This window comes from Schistocerca cancellata, chromosome 4 (genome assembly GCF_023864275.1).
Source record: "Schistocerca cancellata isolate TAMUIC-IGC-003103 chromosome 4, iqSchCanc2.1, whole genome shotgun sequence".
In the NCBI taxonomy this organism is placed as follows: Eukaryota; Metazoa; Arthropoda; class Insecta; order Orthoptera; family Acrididae; genus Schistocerca; species Schistocerca cancellata.
Genome location: NC_064629.1, coordinates 502,871,098 through 502,892,728, shown reverse-complemented (window position 1 = coordinate 502,892,728; position 21,631 = coordinate 502,871,098). Strand labels below are relative to the sequence as shown.

The following is a 21,631-nucleotide window of genomic DNA, read 5'->3' as shown; positions in this document are numbered from 1 at the left end:
TAATACGTGTGTTCTCTTCCCACGACTTTTTCGGAGACGCATCTGTACTCGTTCACTTGCTATCTGATTTACGTTCTAAGTGTATATTTTGGAACAGATACTGGTTCTATACTGTGTTCATGGAAGCTGGCAGTGACGTCTTTTCGCAATTTACAAGTTTGTAGTCTGGTGTAACAGACTCTTCTCCTTACTTACTGCGAGTTAAAATTTTATTTAATTTTAATTTGCGCTATTAGTGAATTTATTAGCCAACGTAAAAATAGGCAGTAATTAATTTAAGTACTTCCGTTGGTTTAGTGCCTGTGGCCCAAAAAAGACTTCTGTCGCATTTTCACATGTCACTGTTGTGATTAAAGGACCTGCATGTTTTGTCATTCGCTTCCTATGTAAATCTAATTTGTATTCTGTAGGTTATAGAACCTGTTCTGAATCAAGCAACTGCTGAGCTCCTGAAAGTAAATCTGTTGTTGACAGTTGAAAAGTCTAATTTCCATTACAGCATTTTACTCCGTTCGCTTCTCAGACATGTGTAATTTATTTTACTTTAAGATATTTTTATTGCTGTTTGCTTCACAGAGGGGTGTAGCACCCTCATGATTCAGTTATTGGTTTTGTCCATTACAGGAAATTTTGCTAAAATCTTTGTTAAATGCCTGTACAGTTATCAGAATTCAAAGTTTTGTTTTCATATTGCCGATCATTGTAATCAAATCTTTGTGGCTAATCAATTATACATGTTTTGATACTTGTAAGACAGGCCTCTGTGGTTAATAAATAACACCAGTCAACAAATTTTTTTTCGAATCTCAGCTGTATGAGATTTTTTTTACTGACACTTAATATTTTTGATGTGATGTTTTCGAATTTGAAATAGGTTTTACTCTCCATGCACTGGTTTTCATGTGATTAGAACTTTTCCATTTCAGCCATTTGCAGTCAGAGTAATAACTTACATGTTTATGTTAACGTCAGGGTTGTGATGTTGTATCCTTTTGTTTCAGTTCTGAATTCATTTAATCATGGCTACAGAGAGATATCAACTCATGATCTTGCCGACAGTTTCTGTTACATATATAGATAGTACACTCTTATTCGTAAAAGATGCACTATAACATGCTTTGTGAGGCAAGCTGATAAAACATACTTTGTGCTTACAATTGGCGGCCAAGACAAAGCATGGACCCCACATTCTACATGTCACTATCTTGAGAAAATGCTGCATGACTGGACGAAAAGAAAGCATAAGGATTTTACCTCTTGGAATCTCCCTGTCCTGACAAGAACCACAGGTACCTGAAGTTACCTGTGCACCTGTCAATGATTCTCTATAGAAGATAACGTATTGTGCCCTCCACACTAAGAAATGCAGTAACACCAATCTTTCTTGATATCCCATATGAACGTAATTTCGATGACAATCTTATGCAGTGTACTGTGTCAAATGCCTTTTGGACGTCAAGATAAGCTTCCTTGATCTATGGCTTTCGGGATGTCATGCGAGAAGAGCGCGAATTGAGTTTTACGTGATGTATGTTTTCGGATTCCACACCGGTTGACATGGAGGAGTCCATTCTGTTCGAGATATCTCGCTACATTTGAGCGCAGAATATGTTCTAAAATTATACAACAAATTGATGTCAAGGATACTGAACAGCAGTTTGTGGATCACTTCTGCTGCCCTTGTAGTAGATGGGTGTAACCTTGGCTTTCTTCCAACCACCAAGCACAATTTCCTGTTTGAGGGATACTCAGTATATTATTTTTAAAAGAGGTGCTAACTCAGCCCCAAATTCGGTATACAATGTCATACCGATTTCATCATGTCCTGGAGATCTGTTCAATTTTAACGACTTTGGCCGTTTGTCAGCACCACTTTGCAGTGGGGTGAGAATTAAACTGGGACATTACTTCTGGTTTTCCTTTGTAAAGAAACATGTGGAAATGGAGTTAAGCATTTCTACTTTTGCTGTGCTACCCTGAGTTTCAGTTACTGTCTCATCCGTGACTATATGGCACAAACTTCATTGCCACTAGCAGCCTTTACATGTGACCAGAATTTCTTCAGGTTTTGTGAAAGATCTATTGACAATATTCCCCTACAGTTGTCACTTAAGGGTCACACATTGTGCTCTTGACAGCCAAACGCGTTTCATTCAGTATCCATCTATAGCCCTGTGCTTTGTTTTATATCTATTATGCAGTAGTCTCTGTTATTCTTTATGACATGAAAGTAAATCATCTTGAAGAATTTCCTACTATGCGTGAAACACATACAGTGTCAGTTCATGAAGATTGCTGGCTAGAGACTGGTATTAAAATATACATCTTCCCTTCACATCCTGTACAAATCCTGCATGTGACCAATCAAGGGATTTGGCCCATCAATCAAGGATCTGTGCACTTCTCAAGGTGTTTGTGCTGTGTACTGGATTGGGGATGGGGTCTTGCATTGTCCTGAAGAAAATTTGATATTGTGTCCTGGCCATGACAACAGTATGACAACAGTGTTCAACATTTTTGCCTATATGTTGGAAAGCATTCAGCTTCAGTACCGCAATCAGCTGTTGTCACACCCAATGTCATGTCCCACCCACACAACATTTTGAAGAGTTGGAGAGGTATTGGTCTCAAGGATTGCTGTTTCCTGTGACCTTTCAACACATCGTCTACGAATACATTGCCATCAATGTGACCACCATAAACAGGCATGATGCTCATCGCTATACACCACAGAATGCCATTGAATGTCCCAGTTGGCTCTGGCTCTACACTATGCAAGTCTATGTTGACTGTTGTATGGTATCAGTGGTAAACAACGCATTGCCACTCGAAATCTCAGTCCAGCTTTCCGTACTGTATCTCCAATGGCTCATGGTGGGATACTGCCTGATTTTCAACTCTTGCCATCTATCTATTTGTCAGAGTCAGTCTAACACTCCCAAGATCTATTCATAGAGTAGTATCACACTATGTAGAATCACTGTGTTGTCTGGGGTCCATCTCATCACTACTATTTCTGACGTTGTTGCACTACAGAGAACTGTCTGTGCAGTCCATCAATATGATGGTCCCATGTCACCCATACTAACGATTCAAACTTTCTCCAAACCTGAAAGATGGTGATAAGCAGCGTATGCACATCGTCTTGTCATACTCTGGTGCGATCAATACCTGCAAAATTTCAGTCTTTAGATACACAGAAAAGCCGCGGTCTACTCACACTATTCTTCATCTGTAAGACTGGCTTTTTCAGTGACGGTGCTGAAAAGAAGCTTACATAAGGGTGAAGTTTTTATCAGCAAATCCAACAGGAATGGAAATACTTGAGTATGAGTTTTGGTAGCAGTCAACATATTCATAATGTAGCACTTGCCAGTTCCATCAGTGTAGCACTCACTGCTCTAATGCAAGTGATGAAGCTATCTACAATGAAGTGTTTTCTGGAGAAAAAAAAAAAGAAAAGAAAAGAAAAACTGTTGCCCAAATACTCAGTAAGATTTCAAACTGATGCAAAGATTGGCAACTTGCTTTAAACCTTCAGAAATGTGATATTATGCAATACGTAAAACGAGAAAAATATAGTGTGCTATGACTACAGAATCAGTTAATCGCAACTAGAATCAGCCAAGTCATACAAAGGCCTGGGTATACGTGAGTGAAGCTGGTGACAAACATAGGTTTATCTGTCAGATACTGAATATATACAAAGAACAGTGACACGAATTGTTACAGACTTGATGAAAAGCTCTCGGGCTTCCGGCTGGGTAGCAGCGTTAAAGTACCGTCACGTTTGAAAGAGTGTCATTGGTATCGGTATTCATCATATCTGGCGAAATGAAAACTAGTTTTTTTGACACATTGTAGAGCGTCACGGAGATGTAGAAAGTCTTGAACTTTCAGACACTTGAAACTAGACGCCAACTATTCCGCGAAATCTTACTTACAAAGCTTCAATAAGTTATATTACGTGAGAAATTTAGGAACGTACTACAATAGCCTACGTATCGCTCTCATAGAGACCGCAAAGACAAGGTTAGGCTAATTATAGTGCCCACAGAGATGGTTCGCTAATTGTTATTCCCGCGTTCTATATGCGAATGGGACGGGAAGAAACCCTCATTGCATTGCCATGTACTTCACAAATTGCTTCTGTAGATGTAGATGATGACTGTAATCTTCAATCGATCCGAAATGTCGATAGCTACTTCGACCTTATGTTTGTAAACAAAGCAATCAGCCTCACACAAACTGAAATGCGAGGAATACGTACAGTTTTTAACCCTCCCTGGCGAAGGTACGGAATGTGAATATTTCTTCACGCAGTTGGTATGTTTCGCACGTATTACTTTTTCCAGCCCTACCAATTTAATACACAACAAGCAGCAAGAAAAGGGAAAACCTAAAATGAAGTGGAAACCCGATATATGTAAATAAATGGTTTTTATCCATCAAAATGATAGTATTAAATAAAAATGAGTTTTTCATTCTCCCAGGTAGTGATCTATATTCGTTTCTTGTGTGCTGGATATAAGGGTACAAAAAGAAGTAATGTATCAGACGTAAATGAATGTTCATTTCCGTTGGTACGTGATTATTAATAATAATAATAATAAGTACACACACTCTTGCGTAGGTGTAAGTAAGTTTATTGCATTACAATAATAAAATTTAATAAGGTTTAAATCTCGTATAAAGTACTAAATAAAAAAATCATATGGCATGATATTGTTATGGTATGACAGCTTTAAGATTGTTTAAACTCCTAAATACATTCGCTGCTGCAGAAATAACTGGACTGTGGCTCAAACGTAACTGCACTAGTGCACTAAATTAACGTTTGAAGTAATATTAAGAATATATGTCTCTAAATCACACAGAGAGAGCAAAATAATGCTAATTGCTAATATAGGATGCAATATCAAAGACATTCCTTCTTTGAATGCCGGAGAATTGATGAATTTGTTTTGCGTATAGTTGAGAAGTGCTGAAGAAATTGACCACAGCTAAAATTGACGATCATTAACACCAACCCAAAATATGAATTTCCATATATGTAGGTAGGTCACAATGAATGTTCATTTCAGCTTGTGGGTCATCTGTGTCTAAGACATTTTAGGTCATCAGAACTTACCGTTACCGAATTCGTATGTGCCAAGTTTTCCGGTTTTCCCGGAAGATTTCAGGAATTTTGATTTCAAACTCAACATAATGATAATGTGGCATATGACGACATATGTGCGCAAACAGAAAGAGAAAAGAACACACTATATTTCTTTTTTATCTATATTATACTGACAGAGTCTTCCTAATCATAGCGCAAGGTCTAGGTGTGGTTGAAGGTGAATTTATAGTTGTGAGTTGACAAAGTGATAGCGAGCGCTTCAGTTAATTTGTGAAGTGTACCTCACACACTGCGAAGGAATAATATTTCTGGAGAGTTTAGAGAGGCTGAGCGGAAGTCATATTTGCATATTGCACTACTTTTGTAACAATTCTGCCGAGGTATTGGAGCGTGTGAAAACTGATACACCTCCAATTTTACTGATTAAGATTATAAAGGTAAAAACTGGGCAAAAATTTATTTAAGATGAATTTAAATTTATGTAGAATGGAACTTGAAAGCTGTAATTAGGTAAAGAACAGTGTGGAAATACCTCAGCGTTTTTAGAAGAAAAAATAGTACAGCAGAATTGCTGGTGTGAATAAACTATCCAGCTTTTCTCAAGTCATTAATACATACTTCAAAATAGACAATGAGAAAATATTTGTACATTACAAAGGGCCAATGAAGGCAAACACAAATGTGAATGGGAAGAATAAGACACAAGTACCCAGCATTACGTACTTGGGTACCAGAACACTTGAGGATGCCACATACAGGAAGCAGATTAATGAAAACTACAAACTGTACAAGCTAAACAAACATGCAACAGGAAGAAGAAATGATCTTGGATATCAGTAAATGGGAGTTCTATGTGAAAATATTAGAAACACTAACCTCTTACTCTGGGTTAAAAAAAAAAAAAAAAATTAATCAAGAGCACTGAAAATATTATGTTCAGAGTAATAAATCAAGCTTTCAGTAATAACAAAGAGAAAAGACTTTTTTCATAACTGTTACAAGATGTTAATTTCAGGAGGAAGGAAGTGTTTATAGGCATTACACTTCACAATAAACGTCGAGGCAAAATGTAGCATTAACTGAAGCTTACGGTATAGCTTCAACAACTCACAACCAATTTGTCACCTTCCAATCTAATCTAGGCCTTGAGCTAAACTATTTATCAGTATTTCACAACAATTAAGATTTATTATTTACATTTGTAGGCTTTGCCAACTTGCAAGCGAATTATCACCTTCATACACAACCTATACCTTGAGCTACACTACAGATGATTCCGTCACCATAAAGTCCATTCCAAAAAAGAATATGGGCTAAAATAAAATATTGTCAGTATTTTGTTTGCTTCCTGTTTGCACATGTGTGATATCAAAAGCTATGACATCACTATGTCATTGCATAAAGCCTCTTATGCCAGTATATTTTCCACACTTTCGAAACCATGGAGAAATTCATCACGTTGCATCACTACCACTCATGAAAAGATTGATAAAAAAGGTGGGCTATAATAATTACATAAGACAGCTATAATTTGATGTGGAAATAGGATGCTGCACCATCAGGTGCAGTAAAATCAAGTCATGTTCTGATTAGAAAAAATGGGATGACCCAGCATTCGTAGTCAGCAATTTTTCACTATGTAGCAGATGTCAATTATAAAATGGCATAAAATGTGTCTTAGATTAGATTAGATTAATACTAGTTCCATGGATCATGAATACGATATTTCGTAATGATGTGGAATGAGTCAAATTTTCCAATACATGACATAATTAAGTTAATTTAACAACATAATTAAGTTAATATAACAACTTTTTCGTTTATTTAAAATTTTTTTATAATTTTTTTGTTTGTTTTTTTTCTTTTTTTTCTTAATTTATATCTAAAAATTCCTCTATGGAGTAGTATTATTATTGTTGTTGTTGTTGTTGTTGTTGTTGTTATTGTTATTATTGTTATTATTATTATTATTATTATTATTATTATTATTATTATTATTATTAATGCCAATCCACCAAATCTTGTTATATAGGCATTAGTGCCTTTTGGATTGTTGCGTAGTTTGTAATTAATGTGGAACCAGAACCAAAACATAAAGAATAGATACTAAAGAATAGATACACTCACAATTATGATTGATCTCAAAATTTCATGTTCCTTATCATTATTATTTTCATTAAGCATATTCTCTGGCTTGAGGTTCTGATAAAACAATGTGTTCACTTAGGCTTGAAATCTAATATTTTTGTTCAACCTGCATGTTTGAAGTTTGATACAGCAGTTTTGTTTTCTTTCTAGTTGAAGGTTGATATTTGCCTTCCACCTACACGTTGCACTAGATTTTGCAAAGCATCTGCAAATAGTGAAGACACAACAAATTGTGGTTTCCGTTGATGTGACTTAAACCTGTGATATCAGAAGTACCAGTACCTGATGAACTAATGGGTCCCTGTGCTTCTGATATCTCAGGATTGTTCTATGCTGTTTTATGCTATTTTATGAGGGTAATCCCAAAAGTAAGGTCTCCTATTTTTTTTATAAGTACATAGACCTGTTTATTTCTACAATGTTTTACATCAGTTTACAGCTTGAACATTTAGCTATTTTTTGACATAATCATGATTTATGTCGATGCATTTTTTTTAGACGCTGTGTCAGTTTTTGTATGCCCATGTCATACCAGCTCACCACCATCCTGTTCAGAAAGTTATGAACCTCTTCTTACACCTCGTCGTCGGAGCTGAATCACTTTCCGACCAAATGTTCTTTTAACGTAGGGAACAGGTGATAGTCACTGGGCGCCAAGTCAGTACTATAGGGTGGGTGGGTGATTATGTTCCACTGAAACTGTTGCAGGAGAGCAATGGTTTGCCGAATGATGTGTGGGCGAGTGTTGTCATGGAGAATGTGTATGCCCGTACTCAACATTCCTCTTCTCCGGTTCTGAACTGCTCGTTTGACTTTTTTCAGAGTCTCACAGTACCTGTCAGCATTAATTGTGGTCCCGGTGATTCAGCTCCGACGATGAGGTGAAAGAAGAGGTTGATTACTTTCTGAACAGCATGGCAGCGACATGACATGGGCGTACAAAAACTGCCACAGCATCTACAAAAATGCATTGACATAAATTGTGATTATGTCAAAAAATAGCTAAATGTTCAAGCTGTAAACTGATGTAAACCATTGTAGAAATAAACAGGTCTATGTACTTATAAAAAAATAGGAGACCATACTTTTGGGATTACCCTTGTATATTTGTGGTCCACAACATAGCGAAAAATTGCTGACTATGAACACTGGATCATCCCATTCTGTTTTCTGATCAGAATATGACTTGCTTTATTGCAGCTGATGATGCAGCTAAAATGCTGCAAAACCGGTCATACTTATAAATGGAATGTTTACATCTGAAGTGATTTTATCTTCAAAATAATGTATCCAGGCTGTGGCGGCCCTGAATATAAAGTCTTCTGTGGAAATGGATGGTTAAGTCATATTGATGATAATGATCATACCAACAACAGTGTTGCTTCTTCCTGCAAATTAACAGATAAATTATGGCTTACCTGCTATAACTGTCTGTCTCTTTGGACTGTTCACCATCAGAGCTGTCAACCTACAACAGATGTTTCAAGAGCTGCATGTCTGAATTTCTCAGGTACAGGGGGAAGGGCTACAGACGAGTAACAGAGGTACTGCAGTTGAATCCAGAGTTGTGTATTGACCCCAAAGACATGGGTAATGTAGAGGTAGATCTTACAATGTGGGGATGGACATGAATCCACAATTCTGAACTACTATTGACACAAGCAAGCTATCCACAGGAAAAGAACACATGAAATTAATGCTAGGAGTTTCTTCCAGCCATTAGGGAAAATTAGTAGGTGTGTCGGGAGGGATGTAAGATACCTCAAAAATGTGTGTAAATACTAATTTTATGTGTATAAATTGTAGGTATATTGTATTGTATATGATTTTGCAGACAAAATCCACACAATGTAAATTGTTACATGGATTAATAAAGACATGGGTAATGTAGAGGTAGATCTTACAATGTGGGGATGGACATGAATCCACAATTCTGAACTACTATTGACACAAGCAAGCTATCCACAGGAAAAGAACACATGAAATTAATGCTAGGAGTTTCTTCCAGCCATTAGGGAAAATTAGTAGGTGTGTCGGGAGGGATGTAAGATACCTCAAAAATGTGTGTAAATACTAATTTTATGTGTATAAATTGTAGGTATATTGTATTGTATATGATTTTGCAGACAAAATCCACACAATGTAAATTGTTACATGGATTAATAAAGAAATCAATCAATCAATAAAAAAAAACATTTTAAAGGAAGTAAGTAAGCAGTTACTGAGCCATGAGAGTAATGGAGAAGAAAATGAGTACGGACACATGAATGCAATGATTATCGCTGACAAATGGATGTGCTTATGGTAGGCTGTTTCCAGGACCAGTTGTGACTGAAAGTTGTTTCTCTGATTACAGAAATGGTGCAAATCTTCTAGAAGTATGACCAAATTCCTATCACGAATTTCCCATAGACATCTGACTTGTAGGTACTGAAGTATAGCAACTAAGGTGGTGCCAGACTTGCACACCTGTGTTAATGATGTACTGAAACCAACTGATAACGACTAGATACTGCTTTATAGTGGGGCTTTGGATCATGGCTCCTTCAGTTATATTTCCTCGGTGGAAACACTATGGAGTGATTACACCTGTAAAGAGTAGTTTTTGGTAGCCAGCTTGACCAGGAGGTATTATTGATCCTTCCGGAGATATTTCAGGTAGAGTGGCAGTGGAGACACCCTGGTGTTTAGGATGATCCTTCTGTGGTGGCACCCATCCAACGTGTGGTAGCAAAGCAAGTTTGAACGCAATGGCATGTCTTCCTGTTAAATGAACACATCATCTTGGGACTATTTTACTAAACTGGTGTCCAGAAATGTTAAAGATGTTTGAACCTGCTCATCCTGTGGTCCCTTTCCTTGGCAACATGTCAGTCAGTTCAGAATCTTGGCAAAATTACTTTTTATGGGAAATTTGCCTATCAGATTTATTAGCCCTTTACTGAGTGAGGTGGCGTAGTGGTTAGCACACTGTACTAACATTCGGGGGGACTACAGTTCAAACTCGCATCAGGCCATCCTGATATAGGTTTTCTGTGATTTCCCTAAATCACTTCAGGCAAATGCTGGGATAGTTCCTTTGAAAGAGCATGACCGTCTTCCTTCCCCATCCTTCCCTAATCCGATGGGACCAATGACCTCGTTGTTTGGGCCCCTTTCCCAAATCAACCAACCAACCTTATCAGTCCTTTAATTATACATGCAGTGAACCTGTGAATGCAGTCATTTGGTTTGCGATCTCTTCTATAGTCAAGATCTGTGCTTTGATTGAATATAAATTGAATATTTCCTAACTCTGGATAAAATGGTCATTGGAACCTCCCCCACTTGTGTGATAGCTAGAAAAGTCAACTCTGCTTACAATGGGACAAAACCAACATCTGTTATGGAAAGATTCAGTTAACCTGACCAGCTGAACTCATGAAATAGGGAAGATTGTATGCTTTTTTTTTGCAGGGAACACACTATATACTTATCGATGCCCCTGTGCTAAAGGCTATACCTTCCACTAGAAAGAAATCGGTGGGTGTGAGGCAAATAGTAGGTTGACAGTGTTAAATGAGTCATCACACATTTGTGCTGTCTTTATTGTTTCATATAATCTAGCAGTTGCTGCGATACATCTACATCAGAATCCATTCTCTGCAAGCCACCATAAGGAGTGTGGCAGAGGGTACCCTGTACCACTACTAGTTGTTTCCTTTCGTGTTCCACTCGCAGACAGAGTGAGGCAAAAATGGCTCTCACATCTTACCTTCATTGTCCTTATGCAAAATGTATGTCGGCAGCAGTAGGATCACTCTGCAGTCAGCTTCAAATGCCAGTTCACTAAATTTTCTCAGTAGTGTTCCTCAGAAAGGATATCGCCTTCCCTCCATGGAGTCCTGTTCAAGTTCCTGATGCATCTCGGTAACACTTGAATGTTGTTTGAACCTACCAGTAATAAATCTAGCTTCTTGCCTCTGAATTGTTTTGATGTTTTACTTTAATCTGACCGAGTGTGAATCCCAAACATTTGAGCAGCACTCAAGAATAGGTTGCACCAGCATCCTGTATGCAGTCTTCTTTACAGATGAACCACACTTTCCTCAAATTCTCCCAATAAACTAAAGTTGACCATTTGCCTTCCCTACCACAATCCTCACATGGTCATTCCATTTCATATCACCTTGCAATATTTCACCCAGATGTTTAAGCGACATGACTGTGTCAAGCAGGACACTTCTAATGCTGCATCTGAACACTATGCTTTTTTCCCCACTCATCTGCATTAAATTACATTTTTCTACATTTAGAGGCAGCTGTCATTCATCACACCAACTAGAAATTTTGTGTAAGTCATCCTTTATCTTCTTGCAGTTATTCATATTTGGCACCTTCCCATTCATCTTATAGGGTAATAACTTGCTACCTTTTTCTACTACTACAAGAGACTCAACAGTTTGAAAATATCTGTTCTTGAATAATGAAGACCTTTTTGATCCAAACTGAGTGACTTTGAGTCTTTATGAAGACTGTTCTTATTCCTAGCATTGATTCCCTGGATGATTAAGAGAGATGTATATTGCTTATGACATATTTCTTTAAGGAGTAAATATACTGAGAAGCAGTCATTAGTATACACAGTCTGTTAACTGTTGACTCTTCATTTCAGACCACAAATCATTTGTATGACATAATATTTGCGCCCAGAAAACTGTAGCTCTCCTTGATGGGTTATCCCAAAAACTGGGACGTTACTACATGTACATTCTCTACCATATACTTCTAATTTTTTCTCCTTCACTCCTATCAGCAAACTGGTTTGTATTTGTCACCAGGCACCAGGATAGCATTCTTGACTGGACTGGAGGGGTTGTCATTCTCTCTCTCTCTCTCTCTCTCTCTCTCTCTCTCTATCTCTCTCTCTCTATCTCCCCCCCCCCCCCCCCCCATTACTCGATTGTTGCTTTTCTCACATGAGCCTGCGAATAATTTATTGTTGAGATTCTTGAAGAAAAGCTGTGCCTGCTTTTAATTGGCTACAGTACAAGGGTAAATTTTTGTAATTCCAATGTTTCAAAAAATGGTAACATTTAAAGTAATTTATATTTGCGTTATGTTCTTCTGCACTGTAGAATGCAGATTCCAACTCCACAACCTATATTCATATCATAAGTTAAATAAATTGTACTTTATTTAAGGACAAAACAATTGTAGAACTTACAAATTCAAAGATAACACTAGTTAACGAATTTAAACTTTTTTCTGCATCTGGTTAATAAATGGGTGGATTTACCTAATTTTGGGGTGCTGAATACAGTGGTAAAACCAATTTTTCTCTATGACATCACATTTCCTAGATACACAGCAGAATAAACAATGGGAATAGCGAAAATTGACACAATTAAGTCAAACAAAAATATACATTCAGAATGTTTGAAATCAATACTATTTTGTATGTACTTATGGGCATGATGCCAATAAAAGGTCAAAATTAGTTCAGAAGATATATCCACCTTTAATTGTCTTTGGTTTTTGAAAAATGCGACAATGGATCTCTTCTTTTGTTTGCCGTTTCATCACTCTTCCTAACAAGACCCCAGCGGCAGTCACCCATCATCGAAGGGATCCAGTGGCCTTGGTAATGGTGTTATATGGTAAGAATATCTCGGTCAAAGTGTTCACCATGCTCATCGCTTATGGCTCCCAAATTTTCAGCGAAGAAATCCAGGTGAGAATGTAAAAAGTGAATTTTAAGCGACATTCTACACCCCATGTTCTTATAGTCGTCCAACAGATCATTCAAAATGGTAGCATAGTTTTTGTCTTTTCTGTTAGTGAAAAAGTTCTTCACAATTGCTTTAAAAGAAGACCGAGCAGCTAATTGGATACCTGTGAGTTTGGTATCAACGGTTGGATCTTTCAGCAGTTTTCTTATTTGTGGTCCAATAAATATACCCTCTTTCAGCTTTGCCTCACTTAATTTGGGAAAACTTTCTTTTAAGTGATTGAAGGCCTCACCTTCTTTATCCAGAGCTTTTACAGAGTTCTTGATAAGGCCCAACTTGATATGAAGAGGAGACAAAATTATTTTATCGGGCTCAGCACATTTCCGTTTCCAGGAACATATGACTTCCTTATAGGCCATTCCTTGACTGTATAGTGGTTCTTGGTGTCACAGCTGTCCCAAAGGCACAAAAAGCAGCAGCATTTCATGAATCCAGCCTGTAAACCTGTAAGGAGTGCAACAACTTTTAAATTACAGCAAATCTGATCCTTATGTTTGATTGCCTATAGAAGCGAAGCCATGGTTTCATAAGTTTCTTTCACGTCTACTGTGTAAGCCAAAGGTACTGATGGAAATGCATTGCCATTATGCAGCAGTACTGCTTTCAAGCTGGTTTTACTGGAGTCAATAAATAGTCGCCACTCCTGTGGATTATGTTGTACACCTAGCTGCATCATCATATCATTGACATCTCTTCATACACACACTGAATTCTGCATATCGAAATAATGAGTGAAGGAAGCACTTCTTGATCTGAAAAAGGAAATTTTTGTCCCTGAAGCTATAAAGTTCCGTTGTTGCAATCTTGACCCCAAGAGTTCAGCTTGCTGTTTCGAAAGTTTTAGGTCACAAACCAAAACATTCAATTCCTTTTGATTAAAGAGCTGAGGAAAAGTGTCATGATATTGATGGCAGTACTCTTCTATATGTTCAATACTTTCTGATTCACTTGATATGGTGTCCGATTCTGTGGCTTTCAAGTTACAGACAGAAACAGGCAACCCATCATCATGGGGCACAGGCAAATACACTGAAGATACATTTGGATACTTTATGTTATGTCTAATTTTGCTTTAATGTCCCGAAATATTTGTAAGACAGAAGTAACAATATGAATAATGGTCATTAGGATCACACCACACCATCAGAACAGTGAATGGCATGGCTCGTCGTTTTCCTTTCAACCACTCAGTTAAGGGTGTAGTACAGGTTATGCAGGCAAATTTTTATCTTGATCACTATCAGGACAATAAAAATACAATTTTTATGCTTTCTTAACCAAATCAGTGACTGGTTTTTGTTGAGATTTTGGAGTGAATTTCCCACACACATAACAAAAGTTGTTGAGGTGGTTTAGACAGCAACGAGATTTACTATTTGCCATTTTTTGTAGTGTAAGTTTTAAACACAAAAAGTTTGCACTATCTTTCACAGGAAACACTCACTGAGGATCTCTTTCACACCACTGGATTACCATACCAACCACTTACTGATGATTTGTAGCTCTTATAGCTCTCCTCTGCAAATCAAAAACAAACAATTAAACATCAAAACAGAAGAACAGCAAAAAGTGAAATACTGAATATGAAAAATAAAAAAACCTTTCAAAACTCAAAAATGGTATGTGCTAGAACATTTCGAAAGGTATATTCGGATTCTATGCACCAAAAAAACATACTAGTTGATGTATCACATCCCAGATGCAAAATGGCTGTTGACTAGTGTAATTAGAGGAAATGGTGCAGATGTTAAAAAAGATCAAATGGGATGAAAGTGAGGGGGAAAGGGAATCTTGGAAAGAAGGAAATTATTATAGATGAAGCACAAGCTCAGATTAAGGAAGGATGGAGAAGGAAAGCAGCTGTGTCCTCTCTTAGGAACCATCCCAGCATTCACCTTAAGCGATTTAGGGAAATCATAAAAAATCTGAATCATGATGGCCCAACGCAGGTTTGAACCATCGCACTCCCTCTTGGAAAGAATAATGAGAGATGTTTGAAAAATAAATGAGGTATTCCGTGGAAATCATTCAAGTCTGTACACCAATGTTTCTCATCCTGATGAGGAAGTAGAAGACCTCTACAAAGAGGTTGATAAATGACAGCATATTCCACTAGAAGTTTACAATGGGGGATTTTAATCTGAAAGTAGGACAACAACTAAAGAAACATTCTTAATTGAGAACCTTTCGATATGATATCATAAATAGCAAAGGTCATTTGCAGAGTTTGTTGAGAACAACATGTGTGCCCATAACAGATTCTTCCAAAAGAGGTCAAATGCGAAATGGATTTGACAATGATCAAATGGAAAAAAAAGAAAATTACTATATTTTTGTCAAACATCAAAGATATTGTATTGCATGTGATGGTCGCAAGATGAAGGTAAACTCTGTGGCGCCAACCCGTGACTGAACTATGGACGCGACAACAGGTAGGTGCAGCTCTTGTATCTGCCACAGCACTAGGTGGCAGAGGGGTGGCTAGTCCCTCATCTTGACTATCTTTTGGTCCTGCAAAATATCTCCAGTATCTAATTTGGTACAGGCTGAGTGGACCTGAGGCCCTCCTGGGAGGACTGGAGTGAAGAAAAAGCTCTGCCCCCACATGGCATTTCACCTGGTACCTCCAGAAAGCAGAAGTCTAGTGCTCTACCCGCTAGAACACCACTGTCTGTGTGATGGTCCCAAAACACTTTAAAATTGCAAGTGATCATGCATTTGTAAGATATTGAGTAAAAGTAGATACTAAGGCAGGAACAGACTGACTTATCAAGCAGGAAGTCAGATTACGAGAATTTGCTTAAGAAGAAAGAAGAGTGCCCAGTTAAATTAAACAAATAGTTCAGCAGCTTACAAAATTATGGTTATGCAGAGCTAAGTGACAGGAAACTTATTTAACAAATTTACTCATGCAAACAGCAAAATGTGTTATTGATAAAAGGCAATGAAAATCTGAAATGGAACAAGACAACAGTTTTTTAAAAAACGGTTTGGGGGGGGGGGGGGGGGGGGCAGAAGAGTTTCAGACACACTACTAAGATCAGGGTAGACTTTACTGAACAAAAGAGCGGTCTAAGGCCCTGCAGTTGTAGACAGTGTGGCTAGTCCCGGCGGGGGTTCGAGTCCTCCCTCGGGCATGGGTGTGTGTGTTTGTCCTCCGGATAATTTAGGTTAAGTAGTGTGTAAGCTTAGGGACTGATGACCTTAGCAGTTAAGTCCCATAAGATTTCACACACATTTGAACATTTTTTTTTACTGGACAAAACTATTCAGAAGTGTCTGAGGGGATGTGAGAAGGGACAGTTAAAATCTGCTAAGAGAAGCAATGTAAAATCATAATATTATGAAAAAAATGCTATTTAGGCATTACATTTCATCATCTAAAGTGCTAAATGCTCAGTAACAAACAACATAAAAAATTGCACAAGTATTTTGAGATTGGTGTTAATTTTTATGTAGTTCAAGAGGTTTATAGATAATAGTGAACAGGTGGCATTCTGGAAGTAATGTGCAATGAGATGAATTGAACTATTTGAGGTATGCTTGTAGATGATGGTGTTTCCAAAGAAATGTTTAAAGCTGAAAATAAAGTAATATGTAAGGAAACTTCAAAATTAAACAATGGAAACTCCAGGTAGGAATATTGATAATGTAGAAAAATATGGATTGCTACTTGCAGCTTTTGTTGGACAAAGAGACACAGACACATCATTGATTCACAACAGAAAGCACACCTCATGCACACATTACTGCCAACTCCAGCCGCTTGCGCAAGAGTGCAGAAGGAATGTATTGGAACTTGTAAACCAATTGTTTTTGCTGATAACATAGTACTGTTTGCATGAGTCATTAACACAAAGTTTAAAATCGATGTCTAATACCAGTTTTGACATATTTTTATTTATTTATTTACACGTCAAGCTCCATAGGACTAAATTGATGAGCAAACTTCGAAGGTCATGGAACATGTCAGTACATGAAATTACAACATCAAAGTAATAACAGATAAAAATAAAATGTTTATGAACCCAAAAAAGTCAAGACTTAAGTTTCAGTAAACATAGTCAGTAATATAACATAAGAATCAGCTTAATTTTTCAAGGAACCCCTCAACAGAGTAGAAGGAGTGACCCATGAAGAAACCCTTCAGTTTCGATGTGAAAGTGCGTGGATCACTGCTAAGATTTTTTAACAGAGGTCAACAAGAGGTTTGTGGACTTACACCACATATTGCCCGAATCGCCAATTTCTGAGCCAAAAATAACCTTTTAGAATGGAAAGAGTTACCCCAAAATATAATACCATTTGACATAAGCAAATGGAAATAAGCAAAGTTGATTAATTTTCATGTTGACTGATCACTTACTTTAGATACCATTCAAATAGTAAAATTGGCAGCATTAAATCTTCAAACAAGATCTTGAATGTGGACTTTCCATGATAGTTTACTATATATCTGCTGAACACCTAGAAATTTGAACTGTTCAGTTTCACTAATCATATGCCCATTCTGTGAAATTAAAACATTAGGTTTTATTTAACTATGTGTTAGAAACTGTTAAAACTGAGTCTTACTGTGATTTAGTGCCAGTATATTTTCTACAAGCCACAAACGTATGTCACGAACTGCACTGTTTGAAACCGAGCTAGTGTTGCACACAAGAGCCTTTACTATCAAGCTAGTTTCATAAGAAAACAGAAATATTTTAGAGTTACCCATAATATATGAGGGCATATCATTTATATAAATAAGGACTAGGAGTGGCCCCAACACTGATACCAGGAGCACATCACATTTGACCATACCCAACTCAGACCCCACATCACAGCCGTTCTCAACACTGTGAATAATGACCCTTTGCTGGCTGTTGTTAAAGTAAGAGGTGAACCAATTGTGAGCTACTTCTCGTATTCCATAATGGATTAACTTCTGGAGCAACATTTCGTGGTCAACACAATCAAACACCGTAGTTAAATCAAAAATATGCCTAGCATTGGAAACCTTTTCCTTAACCCATCCAGGATCTCACAGAGGGAGAATATAGCATTTTCATTTGATAAACGACTTCTAGAGACAAACTGTATATTTGATTGCAAATTATGTGATATAAAATGATCAATTATCCTTACATATACAGCCATTTCAATAACTTTAGCAAACACTGATGACATAGAAATAGGTCTAAAATTGTCTACATTATCCCTTTCTCACTTTTTATAAAGCAGCTTTACTACTGACTACTTTAATCTTTCAGGAAACTGACCATTCCTAATGAAAAATTACAAATATGGTTAAGTACCTGGCTAACATGTGCAGCACAGTACTTTAATATTCTGCTAGGCACTCCACCATATCCATGAGAATCCTTAGTCTTCAGTGATTTAATTATTGACTCAATCTCCCCTTGTCTGTATCACAGAGGAGTATTTCAGACATCAGTCTCAGAAAGGCATTTTCCAAAAGAATTGTATGGTTCCCAGCAGAAACTAAATTTTTATTTAATGCGCCAGCAGTGCTCAGAAAATGATTGTTAAATACTGTACGTATATCTGATTTGTCAGTAACAGAAATATTTTTACTACGAACTGACTTTATATTGTTGACCTTGTGCTGCTGACCAGACACTTCCTTCACAATTGACCATATGGTTTTAATTTTATCCTGTGAATTAGCTATTCTGTTTGCACACCACATATTCTTTGCCTTCCCAATAACATATTTAAGCAATTTACAATAATGTTTGTAATGGACAACTGTAACTTGATTGTGACTACTTCTAACGTTTTGAAATAATTCCTGCTTTGTTCTACATGACGTTCTTATCCCACTAATCAGCCACGCAGGCTGCCTTGTACTGCTAGTACCCTGTTTAGAATGTACTAATCGAAAGCAACTCTCAAAGAGCATGAAAAATGTGTTAAGGAAAGCATTATATTTGTCATCTATGTTATCGGCACTATAAACATCCTGCCACTCTTGTTCCTTGATGAGTTTTAAAAAACTCTCTATTACCATTGGATTAACTTTCCTGCATAGTTTGTAATTATATTTGGCATTTGTTTGAGTACAGGAAAGTGTTCAAATTTGTGCATCATGGTCTGAAAGGCCATTCACTCTTTTTACTAACAGGATGCCCATCTAGTATTGAAAAATGAATAAAAATATTGACTATGGCTGTGCTACTGTTCCCCTACACTGTAATTGGAAAAAAAACACAGTCTGCATCAGATCATATGAACTTAGGAGATCTACCAACATCCTTTTTTTGCACAGTCATATACAAAATTAATATTGAAGTCAGCACATAGAAGTATTTTATTTAAATAATAAAAAGAGTCTATGATTGCTTAAAATATGTGAGGAGGTGGATTTTGTGAGTTTTGTTGCTGTAACAATCCATGCTGTTAGGAGTGACACTGAGTGGTATAAAGACATGGAACAAAGTCAGAATTTGATTAATTTTGGGACACAACAGGGACAGGAGTTATTGAATTTGATTTCTTAGCCTGGAAGTCAGTTGATTTTATGTAGGGAATTAATAGGTGTATGAACATGGGAATTGCACCCTGTACTGTAAGGAGGAGAGTCCAGAGATGGTTATAAAATATTAACTTTTGATCCTTTGGAGTTGGAGAGTTGTGGAATGGTGTAACTTATGTTAAGACATACCTATGCTATAAAGCTCCTCATTCGCACAGATTCTTGAATGCCCTGCTACCTATAGTAGTGCACTCATTCAGTATCTAAACACTTCAAGACCAACCGGAACTCCCATCTATGCCTACAAATGTCAGGGAAGGAAGTGTAATTTTACTGACTTGTAGTATATTTGAAAATTCAGTTGATGAAACAAACCAGGAAGCATAAATGGATAATCCTGTGGCTCAAGAGGGCCCTCCTGTTTTTATTGAGAGTGTCATATGTCAGTGGAGATAAGAATATCTGGAAGGGTATGGCATGCCTCCTTCCAGCCAACCAGGCAAGATGAATTCTTTCTCGTGTGCTTATGAGTACATTTTGAAGTAGGGTTTCTTGTTCCGGTATGAGGACCCCCCAGAGTGCGTTGGTATAAAGATTTCATCATTTCACATTTTAATTGACTGTGTTTTATGTTAAGATAAGAAGGCAGAATTTTCTATAACAGCTGATGATCTGCTGCCTGTTTTTGTTGACAGTGAAACATGTGTTGGATGAATTTCAAGATAGTTTGCTTATAAGTTTATTTTTATCTTGTGTGTTTTATAATTTTAACAGCTATACCTGCATTTTTCATAGATTGTTTAGGGGACCACTAATAATTATGTTATTGAGTGTGCTAGCTATATGTTAAAGGAATTTTAGCAGAATGATGTGTTTTAAGGTATACTCAGTAACAGTAGTGTCAGCCAGTGTCATCTATATGTTAGATCTCTGGTGCATTTCTTGAGAATGATCAGTTAAATGTGATAAAAAATTCAAGAAGTGAACCACACTGAAGTTGATAAAAGAAACTGCCATCACATGATCAGACAGCCAACATTGCTTCTTTGTGAAGTGAAAATGGAATTAATTTGCCTGAAAATATGACCAAATACAATTATTTGTGATGTGGAAGAAAATCAGGCTGCATTTCACTTACCAGTAAGATGAAATTCTAGAAAAAAATGGGGAGGTATAGGTTTTTCTTTGCCTACAATTACTTCCATATCAGCCAAACGTAAATCCAATAGAGAAGATCCAGTGTACAGTAAAAAGACACACAAACTTGGGTAAGGGATAGGGTTAGCAGAAAGGAAAAAGTTAAATCTCGTGCCATTATCAGCTTTGAAACAAAGAGTTTCTAAGCTGCTCAGTAAGTCCCTAGTTACTGAAATGCCACTGTTACCCAGTTGAAGAAAGTATTTTAAAAGTACTGGGAGTGAGATGAAATGATAATAACTGCCACAAAACTTCTTGTAGTAAGAGCAGGCTAAGAAATTAATAAAAAAGGCTATGTTGATACAGAACTGTGTTGGTTACACATCCAGAGTTAAAGGAGGTGTTTTGAATGACACATTTTTTATTCAAGCACTGTTCATTGTTTAAGTTTTTGTGTTAGTATGTGTCATTAATAGAGAGAAGTAAACACACTAATTGAAAATGTTGTGCTTTGGTCAGAGTTGGAACAGTGCCATTAGTTTTCAACTTCTTCACAAGTATGCCAAACCACCTTGCCAGTGAGAGTTTTTATTATTCCTTAACCTATCTTTCAGGGTAGGGACACTCGGATATTTTAAGGTTGATAGTTTTAGTTTCCTCAAGAAATCTTGATGTCCGTGTCATCTGTAAAATGGTCTCCTGCAGATCCAGACAAGACCAGTGAACCATGATGTGATAACTTTGGGCCTAACTATTTGGTTTTCTGTTGTTTTCTGTTGAGTTTTTCTTTTATTGTGTATGAAATATGTTTCCTGTTATTATGTCTTTGTAGTTGAGAGAAACCTGTTTGCTATGTGTGTTTGTAATCTCATGCTTTGATGAAACTGCCCATCATCTTTGTAGGTGGAGCAGAGGTTACTGTGGATTTCAGATAAAGCCCATCTTTGCACAAAGATTTAGAGATATGTGTGT

At 37.1% G+C, this 21,631-nt stretch overlaps 1 protein-coding gene across 1 annotated transcript in view; it reads left to right on the top strand.

Moving 5' to 3' along the window:
- The first annotated feature begins 4,205 nt into the window (after window positions 1-4,205).
- The window catches only part of LOC126184876 (methionine aminopeptidase 1D, mitochondrial), a 136,637-nt gene continuing 119,211 nt past the window's right edge, over window positions 4,206-21,631 (top strand). The window contains exon 1 of the mRNA XM_049927501.1: window positions 4,206-4,294. Coding sequence (XP_049783458.1) covers window positions 4,215-4,294 — 80 coding nt within the window. The 5' untranslated portion in view covers window positions 4,206-4,214. The remainder of the gene's footprint in view (window positions 4,295-21,631) is intronic.